Source organism: Cyclopterus lumpus, chromosome 15 (assembly GCF_009769545.1).
Source record: "Cyclopterus lumpus isolate fCycLum1 chromosome 15, fCycLum1.pri, whole genome shotgun sequence".
NCBI classification, from domain to species: domain Eukaryota; kingdom Metazoa; phylum Chordata; class Actinopteri; order Perciformes; family Cyclopteridae; genus Cyclopterus; species Cyclopterus lumpus.
In genome coordinates, this window is record NC_046980.1 from 12,507,913 (window position 1) to 12,526,145 (window position 18,233).

The window sequence follows — 18,233 nt, forward strand, 5'->3', positions numbered from 1 at the left end:
TAAGTTGGGTAAGAAGATGCTATCAGCCCCTGTCTCCTTTTCCCTCTCTTCCCTCTCTCCTCCTTCTCCTCCTCTAATCAGTTCCACTCTGTTATTGCTGGCCACGGGCTGTTTACCTTTTTGCTAAACTGCTTTCACAAGCATCACACCAAAGTGGTGACTTCTCAAATGTCTAATAGACCCTTTATAGACACAGTCAACTTGTGGCTGACCGTACTGCAGTTGTTGCCATAATTATGGAATATATGGTCGATGATCTTATGTTTCTCACACCTTCTTAAGGTAGGAATAGTTTTTCCCTTTTTAAAGTTAGTTGACCACTTTTGAAAGATTAACTGGTGAATGGGGGATCTCATGGCGGCGCAGTGGGCTGGGAAGACACAGACAGACTGTGACTGCAGCTCGGAAGGACATGAAGCGTGATCAAATTCAGGGCAGTAATGCTCTGAGAACATACATGCTCATGAATGCACCACGCTTCATGTACTATTTGCTCCGAGGTTTTGAGAAGAATGAAGCATATCCTGCAGTCAGGCCAGCTGAGAGTGATTTAGGCGTCTCTCCACATGGATAAGTTCATAATGTAATAATATCCTTCTTTAATGACACTCATCTTGTGTTGGCTTGTTTGATGCGGACACATCATTATTTTGTTAGTTTAATTAGAAAAATCGCTTTTACTGTTGAGTTCAACCTCAATGTGTCTTTGTTGAAATGTGAATAGTTACAGGTGTGCAATGGTTGTATTATTGAAAATTCACTCTTTTTCTCATGTGAACTGCAACAAAAGCGCCTGCTGTGTGGCTGTCTAAGCCAGTATGTCAACTATTGTAACTATTAACTCTGGTTTGTTTGTACAGCTCTCAAAACTCTCTGGCTTTCTCCAGTTCTTCACATGTCATACTAATGATGAAAAGACCAAGGGAGAAGAGATTAAATATGATTCACAGACTTTATGTCTTCCACCAAGCAACGGCATTCAGCATTCAATCAAAGCTCAACAATCAAAAATAATCTTCTCTGAAACCTGCTGCTGAATAGAATGTGATTATTTAATTATTCATGTTATGGCTTGTTGTCACCATACACTAAATAAGATATTGTAAAAGGATGCCCAAACATGGAATCAAACAGTGATGAGACCAATGAGTCACTGAACATCAGCTTAGTGAGAAATTTCAAGTGTGATTTTCTGTTTTTTGGCAGTGCACATATAGGGGAAGTACATACATTAGAATGAGCATTGCAATTCAATTGTAGCTAATAATCTTCAGTTTAGTTTAACTTCCACAATTCTCATAATCAGAAATATCTAAATCGTACAGAAGAACTGTAACAAATCATCATTGCAGTGTGTCTCCTTTAATGGCGTCTCCTTTTACTTCTACTCCATTTCCATCTCTGACCTCATCATTATCTGTAGTTGTTTTTTTACCTTATGTCCAACAGCAGTTATCTTATAACTGAAGGCAAACTGTAACAATGTGACACTGGTGCCTATTTAATGTGTTGAGCTGGTGTATGATTTGAAGGAATCAACACTACTGTTATTTTACTTGAGTTTGAAAGAAAACCAATAAGTAATGCATTCAATAGACTTATTTTTATTGCTGTCCTTTAACGCAAATGAGATACAGCACAGAGTAAGTGGCAATAAGTTACCAGATATCAGTGGTGGTGAGCCCCTTCCCTTTCATGCTGTGTCTGTCTTTACTCCCCTGTTGTCTGCGTTCTGCAGGTATGTAATTATGGTTTAAAAAGGTTGGAGCCAGACCTTCCGCAGGGCACAGCGTGGGAACAAAGCCGGGTCTGGGAGATGAGGTCAGGGAGCACAGCGGCTTCCCGGTATACAAACTACAGAGATAGAAATGTAGGGACAGTCATCCTCCTCAAATTAAAATCTGTTAGTGGAGTTTATTCAGAGGTCTGAGTCACATCCTCTGACTGTGCTGAGAATTGAAAAATGTGTAATGAGCAACTTTGCATGCATGTTATATTAGCTGCAGTTGATGAAGGATAACAGGTAACAGGATTCCTCAAATCCGATTAAAATATTTTCAGGCGTTGTTGGTATTAAATATTTGAAATGGCACTTCATGACATCAGGACAGCCTTATAATATCCTGCTTTGTGTTTGAAACTTAACACATATTTTTTCTTTACATTTTGTGTGATGTGCTACTTATTATTGTCCCTCTCTTCCATAACTTAAAGGTTAGTTAGTTAGGGAACATGTGGGGCAGTGTGTTAATGCTGGGACATTTCTTTATATGACAATACTCCAGATTTTCAATCATAAGGTGCTTCAAAACTTAAGATTTTAGGACCAATTGGTCGCTTTATGCTGGAAAACAGCAGTGCTGTAAAGCCAAGCCTGCATATGAAAACAGCCCTGGAAGCAGTGCTACAATTAGTCGTTGATAAATGATAAAATCCAAAGATTAAGTAATCATTTTAATTTCAGTCAGTGGGGTTTGACCTTCTGCGTCACCATGGAGTCTGCAAGTATCCGTTAACTGTGTAACAAAGAGACCATTGTATATTTGAAGTACGTGGATGCACAACAATAAGGCATAAATCACTAAGATGCAAACAAAATGTATTAATCTTTACATACTGTACATGTACTGAGCTTGTTGTTACTTGTATGAACCTGAAAAGATGAGCGTTCTCTCAACAGATCGTGTCTATCTGGATTGAGAAAAAACTGAAGGCAGAATGGAGACTAAAAAGTTTCATCTGCCGACATAACTGAGCAAAGAGAGCACATGTTTCTTTAATAAGGATGAAAGCGTAGTGCTCTTGTAACCGGATCTCTTTGTAGCAGGCAGCTTTCCATCAAGGAACAGCAGGATCCTCTCTTTAACCCAGGAGCATTGGGACAGATGGGGCTGCGACACGCAAACTCACAAACAGACATATTCAGAGCAACACAAGAGGATTTCTGTGAACTTATGGATACAATAAGCTATGAATATCACGGGAAGGGGCAGCACTGAAGGCAGTGGAAAGAACATCTGTAACACCTGTACTCACTGTCGTTCCTCTCTGTCGTCATGACAGTGTTTCACAGGATGTGCTCCCCGCTGAGTGCATCGATGATGAATTCTGTGGTGCTGGGGGTCAAAGGTTAAAGGTTAGGGGTACTCCAGCTGGCAGCCAGGGCCGCAGTGGACTCCAGTGAGGAGGCATTCAGTGGCTGGAGCAGGAGGGGCAGAGGTTGAGGCAGAGGAGGGGAAGGGGCAGAAGATGTTTCTCTTTTTGTCTTGTTTGATGTACCACACCCTCAAGGCCTTTCTGGCATAAGTAAACTTTCAGATCTGAAAAAAAGCAGACTAAAAACATGTAGCATTAACCTCTGTATCTCTTAAGTTAAATATGTTTATATTAACAATATGACATGACTCTATGAAAGTTCCCAACAGCTCTACTGAGTTTTATAGAGAGCTTTAAGCTCATTGTTTTAGTTTTCCAGTCTTTCATAGTGTCGGCCACGGCAGACATCTGTTTTCAGCTGAAAAACTCTAAAACCCCGTCGGCCCAGCACCAGACAAAAAACAGGACCATAGGGAACATTCAGAGACTGATTTCTCTCAGAAGTTGGTAGAGACCAACAACAGTCAATAATGTGCTTAGGTGACCAGAAACACGACTTCAGAAGATTGCTAATATTTGTATGTATATGTATGTAGCTGGATGTGTAGGCAACTTTCTGCTTAGAAGTTCACCATATCAACTTAAAAGGTGATAGTATGTAAGTGCTTCAGCTGCCACAAAAGTGGGAACGAAATCTGTTATTATAGATTTAAAGTTTAGGGACTGCAGATAACTGCAGATAAAACAGCTATATCTTTGAGTGCATGTTAGTAGTCAAGTCTCTGCAGTTCCTTTGTTTATCCTGTAGGGATTAGATCTCCAAATTAATGAGCCACATGTGGCAAGTGTTGGCATTATGTGTGCTTCATTTAAAGAGTTTTCCAAAACTTTAGTTCTCCTCAAGTGGAAAATGTGTTTAATGAGAAGCGTCCAAAACACAGTAAATAGCCATTAAATTTACTTTAACAGCTCCCACATGAGTTTAAGGGGGATGTGATTGAGGCTGTGTGTGTGTGTGTGTGTGTGTGAGAGAGAGAGAGAGAGAGAGAGAGAGAGAGAGTGTGTGAGAGAGTAACAAAAGAGAGAAAGAAAGGGAGTCTCTACTATAATAGTCTATAATATAATATGTCCATGGTTGACACTGTCAAAGCAATATAATGGCTCTGTGTCAGCTCAAACAGCTAGCCTCACTAATGGCCATCTTTCACACAGTAACTCAGATCAGCTTTTTTCAGATTAGCTGCCCTGAACACAAAGGTCACCCATATTCCTCTGTGTCTCCTCTCAGACAGACAAAGAGCCTCCCAGTCTTCTCCCATCAGTTACATAACAGACAGAGGGGAGCGTTCCTCTTTCTCCTGTGTAACTGTGCAGGTCCTGGTCGACCTTCCCTCGTCTGCCTCGGCTGTCATCAGAGCTATTGTCGCTGGAAATGTGTCTCAGGCATTACCTGTGGAGCCAGATAGTCAAGTGGCTCAGAGCCTCAGACTGGGCGGCTCATCACACCCCTCACTTTGCCCCCCTACCTGTTTATTGAGGAGACTTCAGATGAAGCATCAGCATTGGAACATGTTCAAGGTAGCGTCAAAAGCTGAAGTGCTGCATGCAACTGTTGTGCAGATGGATCACTAATTGTTCCTGCGGCCACTTCATAAGTCTGACAGCTACCCTGTTCACCAGACCGTCGTCACAACTCTTCATGTTCGCCTCCATGGAGGTCCTTCCCCCAGCCCTGTAATTGGTGCGGTTAAACCCTATCGTGAAATGTCTAATGTGTGTTTAATGGATATGGGTGAAGCATCAATTAAGTTAATTGTAGATCATTGAGTCAATTTTAGTAATTTAGAAAACCCCAGCTTTCCTAAATGTTGAGAGTGTGGGCGGGACATGACGGAAGACTGTGAGTAAAGACAGAGGGGTGGTTAGCCTCAAATACAGCCCTGCGCTCTTTGACAAGCTTTATGGGATTTACTGACAGTAATGATGACGGTGATGATGAGGTTTTGGTGCTGATGATTGTTTTAGTGGCGGAGATGTGACTTTTCAGTCCGTAGGCTATGTTGTTTCAAACAGAGATGCAGTATCGGTTGAGATTTAGTGTGGAGTCTGATGTCTTAGCTGATTGTTTTCTATGTGTTTCTTTACCTGAGAACTCTTGATAGGCTACGGACGCCACTTTAAGTCGAATACAAACATGACGGCTGCATTACTCACAGTCTTAGCAGTAATGAGCTGTTATTGGTTTTGAGAAAGAGCCAGGACATCAGATCCTGCAATTAAAGACAGTGCTGTCATCAGTGGATATTAATCTTCAGTATCTACACATTGTGCATATGTGTGAGAAGTGGTAGGCTGCTGTGAACACATTCATACTCATACATACACTGAACTCACAGCTGTGAGGCAGAACAAGCACACATTACAGGTGCTACATTTGAAATTCGTAGCATTTTGCCACAGCTTTCAACATGGCGAGAGCTAGCCGGCAGCTAGAAGCTAACGGTGCTAACAGTGCTGACAGAGCTAACAGTGTTTACCTGACGGGGAACCTGAGGGGTGGTTTATCAGCTGTAACCGCCATGTGAGAGCAGTGCAGAGCGGTGGAAATGAGCTCACATGCACTAAAAGCTTGTGTGGCCGGCCCGGCTGTAGGCCTATCAACAAAGCACATAGAAGCTTGAATAACAACACACAGAGAGGGATAGTGACTTCATTCGGTGCTCAGGTAGACATTACTCTATTATAATTTTACATAGCTGCACGGTGGTGTGGCTAGCACTGTCCCCTCACAGCAAGAGGGGCCGGGGTTCAATCCCAGATCCCGGGCGGTCCAAAGACGTAAGCCTACAGCTTAGGTTAATTTTAAACTCTAAATTGCCCGTGAGTGTGAATCTCTATATGTGCCCTGCGATAAACTGGCGACCTGTCCAGGGTGTACCTTCGCTGAGATCGGCTCCACCACGCCGCAACTCTAAATAGGATAAGCGGTTTGAATAGTTGCTATAATATTATCAAGATCATTCCTTTTTGAATGGGAACATTCAGTTTTGTGGTTTCCGCAGTTAATAGCTGCAAGCTGCAGCATTTGATGCATGTTTATGGGCATAAATCATGACTTAGTGCTGCATTTAAATAGTCACAGACAGGCAATTTATTCTTGGCTTATTCCACGCATTTCGTGCAATAACATCGTGTGACTGTGTACGTGTTTTACAGTTTATTGGCAGCGATCATTACCTGCTGACAACTCCCACTCGTTTTGGTCTTTATAGGCTGCCCTCTCATTTTCCAAAAGACTTGTCATTCACATGATACATATGTGTTTAAACTCTGCAGCAGCACACATATAACCAAAAGTATGCACTCTGTGGTGACAGGAGAAGGGGAAACATATTTGCTCATGCACTTGGCAGATCAAACTAACTCTGATGGCTACTAGATATGTCAGGGCATAATCCGCACAAACCACATAAAAAAAGTTAATTATCCTCACCATCACCTGCAGCCAATAAGAAAGAAGAGAAGTTGAGAATTACACTACATAAAGTTCTTCACCGCTAAGAACTTATCATGACACATGGGCTGTCACTTCATCCCAGTGGGATACAATAACATATAAAAGTATTTGTTTTTTAGTGTATGAGCTTGTCAAAGGAATAAACGTCCATGTTGATATTACATTTCTTTGAACCTAGCAAGTTTAAGTGGGAAGAAAAAGCAGATACATGGGTCTGACATTTTGTGAAAGACACCTTTATCTTTTCTTGCCGTGAGTTAGATGAGAACATTGCTATCGCTGTCATATCTGTATGGTCACAATTCTGCTATGCCAGCAGCCGCTTAGCTGGGCTTAGCATCAAGACACGAGCGAAAGAGCTCGTCTGGCTCTGTCCAAAGAACAAAAGCAACTCTTAAACTCACCAATTCAGAAGTTATATTTCAAAATGCCTCTGAATGCACTTAATTTAAAGTGCTCTGAAAACTTGCAGTTTTACGGCTTTTAAACTCTCCAACACTTCATCACCTTAGTGGAGTGGCCGCGACACAACTTAGTCTGATGGAAAGCGACTCATTTGCTGAGCTGCAGCGCTCTGCCGACCAGAGGTTGGTAAAACCACAGACGACCGTGTTTTTTCCTGTAAGTCTGTGAGGCCATCAGAAGTTCAGGGAGCAGAGTCCTGTGGTTAATCTGGTCTGGTAGCCGACGGGCCTCTGGCCTTCACATGATTCACTGATGTGTGTGGGACACATGGGGGTGCATTGGTGGAAGTGTCAGCACACTTTATCCATCAAACCTCACTTTTAAGACTTGGAGTAGCGGGATGTCTTCTCCCAGGGTTGTGGTTTCTGGGAGACCGACCAAGCATTTCCTTAATGGTTCCAATCATACTCCTCAATGTCATTTTAACAGCCAGCGGCCACAGTATGTTCGTCACCAGTATGAACCTGTCAGCAATGTTTTATCTACATGAAGTCAGTCTAATTTAAAGGAATAAATAAACCAGACAAAAATGTCTTACTATGTGTGGACTAAAAGCAGAATCAAACAGGGGTCGCTTTCTTGTCCATATACTGACTATCTTAAAGATGGCTAGCAATTTGCTTGCTCAGGGAGCCTTTTTTGGGTAGAAGACAGCAGACCACTGTGTGACCTGGGAGTGGGGCGAGTCGAGGGGTAACATTGGACTTGTACATATGGATCTGATAGAGAGGTCAGATAATCAGCAGACGCAGTGGAGCCATCTCATGAACAGAGCAGGAAGTGTGTGTGTCTGTCTGGTCCTGTTCTACTGTACTGTGTGTGTGTGTGTGTGTGTGTGTGTGTGTGTGTGTGTGTGTGTGTGTGTGCGTGTGTGTGTAGAATCCTGTTGTCATGAGACATTATTAACCCATATGTTAACTTAATGACTCTCCTACTGGTGTATGGACAGGGGAATAGAGAGCAGTGAAGAGTTCTCACATCCGTAACGGCCGCCGAGGAAGTAAACTCTAACATGAGCTGCATTGAGGCAGATGGAGGGACTGCCAGATGCTAAAACACTGAACTAAAATGAAATCACATTTGTTCAGGGTGTATATGTTACGTAAGATTAGTTTAAATGTGTTTATGGCTGTGTAATGCAACTTACAGATGTTTACCAGGATCTCAATGTTTTCTGTTTTTGCCACATATCAGAAAAATGGATTCATAAAGTAAGTTTTAATTATTATTCCTTGCACAAGCTTTTTTAGTCTGAACTGGTGAGCTTTACAGCATGATAGGATCTTGGCATGGATGTCCATTTGGCTGACACATTCTCAACAGTTGCTTCAGTAAGCGTTGTGGCTGGCACTGAGATCACAGACCGATCATCTGCCTTCAAACTGTCCTCCTCCAGTGGGAGTGGATGCGGAGAGTAATTTGTCTTTTTAAATGATTGAAGCTGTACGCAGGAAGGGGTCTATCTGAGATCGTTCCTGTGGAAGTAAGCCAAGCATGTGAAGTATATGCATTGCTGCCTCATGGTAATATTACATGATTGACTTTTGATACAAATATAAATAATATAATTTTTGTGCAAGCCATCCCTTCTTCTGAATAAATAATTAACCAGTTAGCGTATGCATAAAACATTCCAAATCCCTGTATTTAAATAACAGTAAAGTAGAAGTTGTATGATGCCTTTGTGTTGTCTACAAACAATAACCCACATTGAGCCTCTTAAGCATGATTAATAGTTAGGTCACAACTCCAACACAAAACAGAAAGTAACAATATTTGTTGTATTATTAAAAATGTAATCAGGTAAGTCCCTCTGAGATTGAGATCACTTTCTTGCTAACATCAGATAATGTAAAGTGAAGTACAAAAAATAGAAAAATGGGTAACACTTTATTTGACCCCCTCTTTTTAGCTTTTATAAGCAGTATATAATAAATGGTTAAGAACGCATTATAATGTAGTTGTGAGCATATATATATATATATATATATATATATATATATATATATATATATATATATATATTAATGTATTTGTCATCAACTGTAACTTATCCTGTGTATAAACAGATAATGAATGAGAATATAGTGAAACACAATTGTAATCATTTGAAATATGTCTGGATAGGTGAAGGTATAATTGCTGACAACATACTGAACCCCTAAAAATGCTGCCTAGAACTACATTATAGTGGGTTTAGATGCCCACGTTATCTAGTGCAGAAACAACAAAGACTTTATATTTGCACTGTAGGTACATTGAGTGCAGCCTGGACAGCCTCATTAACGTAATTGGAGGAACTTTGGATAAAGATAAAGTTTGTCTCATGATAAAATATCTCATGCTTTAAGGCCACAGGGCGTTATACCAATGAGATCACTGATTGCTGACATGGAAGATTAATGTAGTTGTAAAACTAGTTACATTTATTACAACAGTAAATAATTCATGCAATGCCATAAATCAGAAACAAGTTACCTTTCAATCACAGAAAAATAGCCATGGTAAACTAAACTAGAAGTGGCATTGATCTTACGCAAGACAGATATATTAACACGTATAGTTACTCTTATTGAACTTGATGACAGAATGAGGAACTTCAGCCATTGGCAAAGAGACACTTATGTTGAAAAAATGTTGCTCAAGGCAGTGAATTACTTCCAGCCGACACTCATAAGTACAAAGGTCAAGACAATACGATTAATTTATTGGTGGGACTTTGATCCTTCATTTTCACAGAAGGTGAAGGGGAAACGATTTGTTCAGATCCAAAGCGTTGCGCTAAAAGCAGTCAACATGCTCAGGTAAGAAAACAGCAAATCTCTTCAAAGGGTTTCTGTCACCGATTGGTAACCTGGTTCTAAAGTGTCACAGCGGAAAGATTGCATGGTTTGTTTCTTTTACTGGATTTGTTGTGTAACATCTGTCACAGTCTTTAAATGTGGACGTTAATCCAGTCTCTTCACTTGCAGGTTTTCTCTAATAATCTGTGTTTATCTGATATTTGGCATCACTGCAAAGCCATACAAACCCTGGGTATGTATATGTTGCTATTGGCTGTCCACAGTATTACACTGTCGACTCCACAGATACAAATCATATAATAAATTATTCCTGATGAATGTAAAATTACATCCCCGTCTACTTTGTGGACATCAGTCATCTAATATTTGTATATCTATAGAATTAATATATTCTCTTTTCTCAGAACAAACTCACAGATGAAGAATTCCAGGATACGGTTGTGTAAGTTGTAGTTTCCTTAAACTAAACCTAAAGAGAGTAATTGTCTCCTGGATTGAGGAAATGCAGACTTCGATTGTGTTTTTCTATTTTTCTCAGGTCCTTAGATAACAAAGGAAAGATGTCGTGGGGAGTAGAAGTGGAGCCTCCCGAGGACATGGATGAGACTCACTATGACATTGACCCTCGCATGATGATTTGGAAGAGTATGACGGCCAGCGGAGAGGACAAAAAGCCCCGGAAGGCCGAAGAAGACTTGGATGAGCTGTACCATCCTTCAATGGACGAACTCCTCATTGTTCAAATCCAAAACCTGGATGCCCTCCCTGCTGCCGACATCCGCGAAGCACCCAGGCAGGAAGATGCCCACATCAAGAACCATCAGAAGAATGAGGAGGATACAGATGACATCGACCACCCTGGTTTCAGTAAGGTGGCCTCAGATGAGCCTGAGCAGGACTGGGATGAAGTCTACAACAAAGCGAGGGAGGAGCTGGACGTATATCTGGCTCCACTTGTGGCTGGATACAAAGCTGGTGCAGAGGTCCGCGAAGCACTCTCTGAACCAGAGAAGGATGAGGACGCGCTGTATCACCGTGACGACCAGGATTCACCTGTGCAGATGGAGCTGCTGAGCCCTGAGGTCGTGGGTGAAAGTGATGTCAGAGTTCACCTTGAACCAGAGGAGGACATGGATGACGTGTACCACCAAGACCCCCTGCAGCTCATCCCTTACCAAGATGATACTGAAGTTGTCGTTTATGTACCATTTCAGAGGAAGCACAGCAAACCAGAGGAAGATCTGGATGATCTCTACCACCAGTGATCCTCTTCCTGTGTAGATCCCTACCATTTCAGATTAGACACATAGCTGATACACGGGGAAATTAATAAATAAATGAGTGTCATTTAATTTCCTGAAACTGTCTTTTACATACCTAAATCTGTTGATAAAAATGCTTTAACATATGCATCAAAGACTTCATGTGTTTTATTTATTGGAATGCATGTTCAAAACAGACAATAATTACAAAACCACAAAATAATTTCAGCGACATGTAAACTGGAGATTATTCTGATCAGTGTCACTAGTGTGTTTGTGTGCTTCTGCGTGTGTCAGTCACTGTAGCTGCTCAGGAGGCATGACCCCCTTCTTCAGTATCAGATTACCATACAGAGTTGTTTCCCTGAGCAGACAGAGCAAACAATATAAGATGTAACTTTAAGACATATTTGAAATTAACCTTTTTTAAGAGACTTTTAAGCATTCTGTTGTACAAATCCTAAACTCTAATTATTCAGATGTTATTTGCGAAAAAAAGAATAGCCTGGTTCCAAACTTTTGAATCGTTGCCTACATATCATTTGTTAAGAAACTCATAGAGTGAATCAAGTGAAACAAAATGACAATTCAGTCATCAGGCATTACAACTTAACTCTTACAAAGGAACTCATTTTGCAGACACAGAATGAAACATTCAGGTTTAATAATCAAATGAAGGCAGAGGAAATACACACCCGGTTGCCACAACAGCGAAGGCTTTCTTGGCTCGCTCATAGAAAGCAGACCTCTCCACCTTCTCAATAGGAGACTATATATAAGCAGAAATAAATACACAAAGGGTCAAACATCATAGAAACACTTTGTGTTACTTACAGGGGGCATTAATCATGAGGTGGACAAGCCCCTTTACCTGAGACCCCGCCTGATCCAGGAGCTGCGTGTAGGTTGCCCACACAGGCACTGCCAAACGTCTCTGCTTGTCACTGTCTACCAGATCCATGACTGCAGCCTTGGGAAGCACGTGAGCACAGATTCAACCAATAAAAAGAAAGAAAAACAAAAGCAGCAGAGAGAAAAAAAAATCTGTCACTGGTTTTAATTTAAGATTCACGGGTCCTGTACCGGAGAAGGGGCATAGGTGTCCAGAGGCAAGAGCTTCAAAATGGCCTCCAAAAGTTTTGGTATTCCCAAACCTACGTACAGATCGGAAGCGGTTATAAAAACACACACTCGTCAACATTTTTATTTACAAATATGTATTTACATACCATCTGCTCTGATTTGTGTTGGACCACAAGCACAAATGGAAGACGCTGGAAAGTTAGCGTCAGCAAGCACTGAAGGAAAGAAAGAACAACACTGAGCATGTGACAGTCTACAGGTCAATTACGATGTGAATGCTGCTCTGTCACTCTTTACACTGGTGTTGACTTAGATTAGCCTTCTGCCCTGCAGTTGCAGGGTCTAGGCTACCACTGGAGGCGATCTGTATATGTGATAAAATATCATACCCAGTTCATCCCCGTGTCCCATTTGAGCGAGCGTATAAAGCAGTTCCGGAGATAAAACTGAGGGGATCCCTTTCAGTACGACCATGCTGGCAGCCACCGAGTCGATTAACTGGGAATGAAGCGAAGCGAGGGCATTCGCTCCACCTTACTTCCGGGTTCGTTTAGGTAAGACATGCGCCGCATGTTTGCACTTCCGGTTATTTGGTGACACTGGTGCCTCGAGGATTTACTTGTTTCTTGACACGTTTAATATTAATAGAGGTTTTGAGGCAAATCATTTGTTAAATTTAGAATAGTGTTTATTGCAATCTGCAATTATATATGCAATAATTTTTCATCTGCCAATTTGCTTAATGTAACATTTCTACTTTATTTTGTATAGTGGCAAAAGTATTTTGTAAAGATTTTGAACTGTACATAAAAAATATTAAATAATGTGGCAACAAAAAGGCCATACAACTGTAACAGCATATATGGAAATAATTATACAATTTGAATTTGTGCCTTGGATCTTACCATTTCCTTGTAATTATTTATTTCCTTGTTTGTGTTTATTTCTGTCTATTTTTTCTGTGGTTGCCCCATGCATGTTAATTTAAATCTTTGCATTTATCTGTCTGTTTGGGAATTGTACAATGATTCCTGAAATACGGTCTGTGGTTAACACAATATATTTTGTTCTACAACATTAAATATGTCAGAAATACAATTTTGAAGCTTTTATGTGTCTTTACAGCCTGGCTGTGTATATTTGAGCTTATGTAGTGTAGTTTGTTTTAGCCAATGTTACCTTTTTACTTTTGCTGATTGCATTCAGCAGTAGTGTGTTGTGAAGATTATCTTGCTGAAAAAACGTGAAATTATTATAAAGCTTTGTTGCCACCGAGTGTATTGCCTGCAATAATCAAAAGTCCCAAATGTGACGCTGACTTCCGGGGTTGACCTACACATACGTCAGCCCTGCAGCACCATAGACTGTAAAAGAAGTGCAGTACTCTATATAATTGGTTTAAATCATCACTCAAACACCGTTGTCCGTACGCAATCTAATTAATTATTTACATACATATATATATTAGCTATTTTTATTTTCTTACATATCTGCAATATGGTTTATATGTTGTTATAATGCAATCAATTATGTCAAAAAATGTCACTTTAACAACTAAATGAAATGGAAGCTTATCAAGCTATAAATTAGGGTTGTGTCATTAGTCCGACACACTTCATTGTTGGTTCGTTTTCGGTCTGTGTTGTTTCTGCCACCCTTGGGTGGGCATAATTTAAAGCAGACACCGGTGAACGTGTTATTCTGACACGGTCCCTGGTGCCAAGAATGTGAGATAATGAAAATATTTGTCAGATGAAATCCACCCTGCCTGTTTCATCTGTGAAACTCAGCTGGATGGCAGAAAAGTGCTGAGGAATTATTTCCATTACCGCAGGTTCTAAAAAAAAGTACAAATCAAGAGATCTGCTTATAAAAATGTCTTTCATAAAAATCAAGTCACAGTATTGAGCCTTGCTGGCTTGTGGTTTTATAGCCCATACTGAATTTACAATCCTTGCAGCTGCTGTTAATAACAAACAGGAGATCCATGTTGGAAGCTTACTTTATTGCTGGTTTTTAATCTGTAAATATTAGCTGAATGTTCATAATATTTCTGCATTGTAGACCAGATCTACAATGCATTTAGCTTTATCCTCCTAGAACACCTCAAGGCAGATGAATATTGTGTGTAATGCTAAACTCCAAAATAACATATATGCAGGAAGGAATCAGCCCATATCACACTGAGCGTTTTACTTTTGTTGGGGCCATATTTTATTTTCGTATTATTTTATCCTCAACTAAAAGAGAATGTACATGCAGTTCTGATATTTAACACATGGTGGAGCGTCAATGCAGGACGCAGTACGTGCGCTCGATGCAGGTGAGGAGAATCAGGTGAAACGGGAGGCAACCATGTCAACAAGTTGTCCTGAGCGCGTGACTGGCTGCCTTGGATTCTGACTGGAAACAGAGCTTCATGGACAAAGCTGCTATTGCCACGGTGAGCACATGTCAAACGGTGAATAAATGAATAGCAACATCCAGAGAGGGCGCACTGGATTATATTTATATGTACTCGCCCGAAACAAGTTGTCATCGTTCTTTGAGTCATTACAAGTTTATATAGCCTACCTATGGAAAATGATAATAATGTAGATGCTTTCTTGATTTGAAATCACTTTTTGACCTGCTTTGCTTTGAATTATGCAAAGTTTAGTAACATGTTAGTCTCACCTTGGTATAGGCTATGAATAGATCAATGAAAATCAAAAGATGATTTTGATGTTTTTTACAATTTAAATTCACCGTGACTGAGTGGCACGGAGGCAGTGCCGTTTAAGAATATGAGAGGGAAGGGAGGTTGCAGAAGTGGAGAAAAGGCCCATGCAGGAGCCAGGCCTGTCTGCCAGCATGAAAGCCCCTTTCTCCCTCTCTGGAACCATGCTGCTCTCTCTTTAGTCCGACTGCTTTAAATGAGTTTATCACGCTATGAGGGTCTGCACTGCCAAAATGTAACGTTTTGCCCCCTTTATCAGTGTGGAGAGACTCAATTGAGTCTACATTTATTATTTTGACCTTTTGGTAGTCTCAAAGAGGAGCTTCTTTTCGGGCCCTCTCCACAGACTTTTGTGCTTCCCCGCAGAGTGAGAAGACGAGTTTTTTTTCTTCTCCTTTTAAAAGTTTGGTTCCAGGGGGCTGACAAGAAAGCAAGCTCCAGGGGAATATTGAATGAAAATAAAAATCAATTAGGCCATGGCCTTGTGAATATATGGGGCGCCGTCGTGTGAAGATCAGAGAGAAAAAAAAGGTGCTTTGCGATGATTGGAGCGGCGTAAGAAAGCGCACACTAACCACATTTGTTCTGGTGGATTTTTTTTTCCAAGTCAAAATCATCGTTTTATGTGTTCCGGATTTTGTTCTAATAGGTGATACGCATCACCAAAAAAAAATGAGGCGTATTAAATAGCCTCTTTTAAGTCTCTATTAAATAGACTCTATTAAGTCTTACGCATCACATTTGTAAAACAAAAATCCTATTGTGGCTATTTTTAGGCTAAGTCTATTTTTTTGTATCTTCTATAGGCACACATGAACATTTTCTCAGAATCCTTACAGAAGTAACATTTGACTGAAATAATCATCATCACCGTCATGTTGTCACAAGTTATTAGATCTTACAATTAAGCCATTTGGATATTTAATGCTGTAAAAACCTGCACTGACACATTTTGGCCTATTACTATTTTAAATATAAAGAAATCACAAGTGAATTTGGTACTTTTTACACATGTTATTACAAATATAGTGCTGCAAATTATCATTTCTTTTTTTATTTTCTTCTGTAGGCCTGTTTTAATATTCTCACATAACTGTCAATTATACACTCAATTTCACCAAATGTGCTCATCTGCAGGAAATGTGGGACACTTTGTGTATTTCTGTCATGAAGGCTGTATTTCCAGGCTTGTATCATTTTGAAATTGGCAATATGTTTAAGACAATTTTCAGATATTGAATTCAAAAGGAAATTGTGTAGTTTTCCTTCTGTCAAATTGTTTCAGAATTTCAAAGGGACAGCTCAGGCTGTAATCTGGGTCACTAGTATAGGCTTAGAAAAGAGGAGACCTTAATTTGTACAAAGCCAATGTATCTGCCAAAACACTGGTGCATAAATGTACATTTGGCACTTTCTTAGACAATTGCTGCATTTATCAGAAAACAACATGTTATGTATATCTGTATGTTCACATGTGGAATTCAGTTTATTTTTTATGTATTTTGTACAAAAAATACAAAATGAATGTCAAACTACATACCCATAGAAACCACGCAGGGAAACTATTTACAATAATTGATTACAAATGTGTCAGATTTCAGGCAGCAATATGCATAATGCATGTGACATTGTTAAGGTCTCTCTCCGCTTTGTTCTATGCGAATACACTGCATTTAGACATAATAATAAATGGATAACTTAATTAATTTGCTTGAAGCACACAAGTGGTAAACCATGTTATATGTGACGTCAGATTATAAAAGCTATTGCTTTGACTTACCAAGATCGCTGTTAGTAGCTAACTGACCAATCATGACATGGTTTTGAATTTGATCACAAAATGAATGCAGTTGCTGCAAAATATTTTTTAATTTTTCTTCATGCACATTCTCCAATTTGAATAACATAGTCTATGACTGTCCCACTTTAGTGAAAACATATTGTCCCCACATAGAAACAAGTGCGATGACTGAGATTGCTTGAAATAAAAAAAATTAAAACTTTAAATACCATTTCACAATGTTATTTCATCATTTGATAACAATCAGGCTATATTGATTTATTTGTGACAGTTAAAAATATTTAACAATTTTGTCTAAATCTTTTGTCATTGGCCTTTTGAGGGGTACTTCCTGTTTGAAGATTGTCCCGCCTCCATTTATGACATCACATCCGCAAAGTCAGGAGATTTCACTCCTGCTTTTGTTCAACACCAATCATGTTTATTTGAATGTTGTAGAGGAACAGAGAAATGCTCTGGAGCTTAGGTGTTTATATTAAAGTTACCAAACATACAACCCAGTGAGAGTCTATGCAACACTCAGTGCCCCTGAACTCATTTTCTGTCCAGTTTCTGTGCCTTTGAGTATCAGAAGAAGAGCCCCATCTAGTGATGTGAAGTAGGCTGACACACCGAGTGAATGCTGAGGAACTGAATCCACTTGTAACATGACTCAGGTTCTCAGTTTCAGATTTGTAGCTGACAGTATTTACTGAATTATTTGTTTAAAAGAGACGTTAGATACAGCCTCTGAAACCAGGACAATGTGAATTATATGCAATTATCTTATATAAGAAGTGTGTGTAAAGGAAGACTACAATATATTTAATGTTGCGCCCCTAATATATAACATATTTCACCACATTTTTATAAAATACAAGTATAGTCTGCCCTAAACATGTCAGTTTAGTCTTCCATGAAAAGTAAAATCTAGTATGGCAAACAAAAAGTCCATCAAAATGTCATTGTATAGTATTTAACAAAGTTAATAATACAGTATGTCAAAAAAATGTATGCCATACAAATTGTGATGGTACGGTATGCCATAATAGTCATTACAATTGTCACGGCATGTTAAACAATAAAAAAAGTAGCATGAAATGATTCTTATATTGTTTGCTATAAATAATGATAGGATGTTATGAAGAAATTGCCGTAACATAACATATGACAAAAATGTCAGTGTAATAAAGGTAATGATATAAAAGATAATGCAAAATTCCGGGAATATTCAAAGTTGGAAACTTTCCACGGGAATAAACAGGAATATACGGGAATAAACTGGAAATTTTGGGGTAATTTAACTGTATTTACCTTGTCATAAGCAGACATACAAACATTTATAATACACCTTTTTTGACATTTTGTGAGTAGAACTTTATTCTTTCATCGAACAACAAAAACATGAACGTTGAATAAAAAAGGTGTATTCCCTATGATCACCACCGCCCAACCAAATGCGTTCTTCCTGGACCTCATCAACGTCCTCCTCACTGCTGTAAAAAGT

The 18,233-nt window shown here is 39.6% G+C and overlaps 1 protein-coding gene across 5 annotated transcripts; it reads right to left on the minus strand.

The window, feature by feature from the left end:
• Window positions 1-9,481: 9,481 nt before the first annotated feature.
• On the minus strand, window positions 9,482-12,800 carry fuom (fucose mutarotase). 5 transcript variants are annotated; one of them, XM_034552465.1, is made up of 7 exons: window positions 12,617-12,791; window positions 12,374-12,442; window positions 12,228-12,298; window positions 12,016-12,114; window positions 11,840-11,913; window positions 11,089-11,167; window positions 9,482-10,994 (listed from the first exon to the last, which is right to left on the minus strand). In XM_034552465.1, the coding sequence occupies exons 1-7, from the start codon at window positions 12,699-12,701 to the stop codon at window positions 10,932-10,934; spliced, it is 540 nt and encodes a 179-aa protein (XP_034408356.1). In that variant the 5' UTR covers window positions 12,702-12,791; the 3' UTR covers window positions 9,482-10,931. The 5 variants fall into 5 exon arrangements, with proteins under 5 accessions (XP_034408356.1, XP_034408355.1, XP_034408357.1 ...); XM_034552464.1 differs by having other exon boundaries at window positions 9,482-10,959; window positions 11,058-11,167; XM_034552466.1 differs by lacking the exon at window positions 12,374-12,442 and having other exon boundaries at window positions 9,482-10,959; window positions 11,058-11,167; window positions 12,617-12,800.
• Window positions 12,801-18,233: the final 5,433 nt, after the last annotated feature.

Bases quoted from the DNA above. Each gene is read 5' to 3' on its own strand.
- fuom (XM_034552464.1), bottom strand. From the start codon at position 12,701: ATGGTCGTACTGAAAGGGATCCCCTCAGTTTTATCTCCGGAACTGCTT. The intron at 12,443-12,616 runs GTATGATATTTT...TCTTTCCTTCAG, and splicing joins GGGACACGGGGATGAACTGG to TGCTTGCTGACGCTAACTTT. The intron at 12,115-12,227 runs GTACAGGACCCG...GTGCTTCCCAAG, and splicing joins ACACCTATGCCCCTTCTCCG to GCTGCAGTCATGGATCTGGT.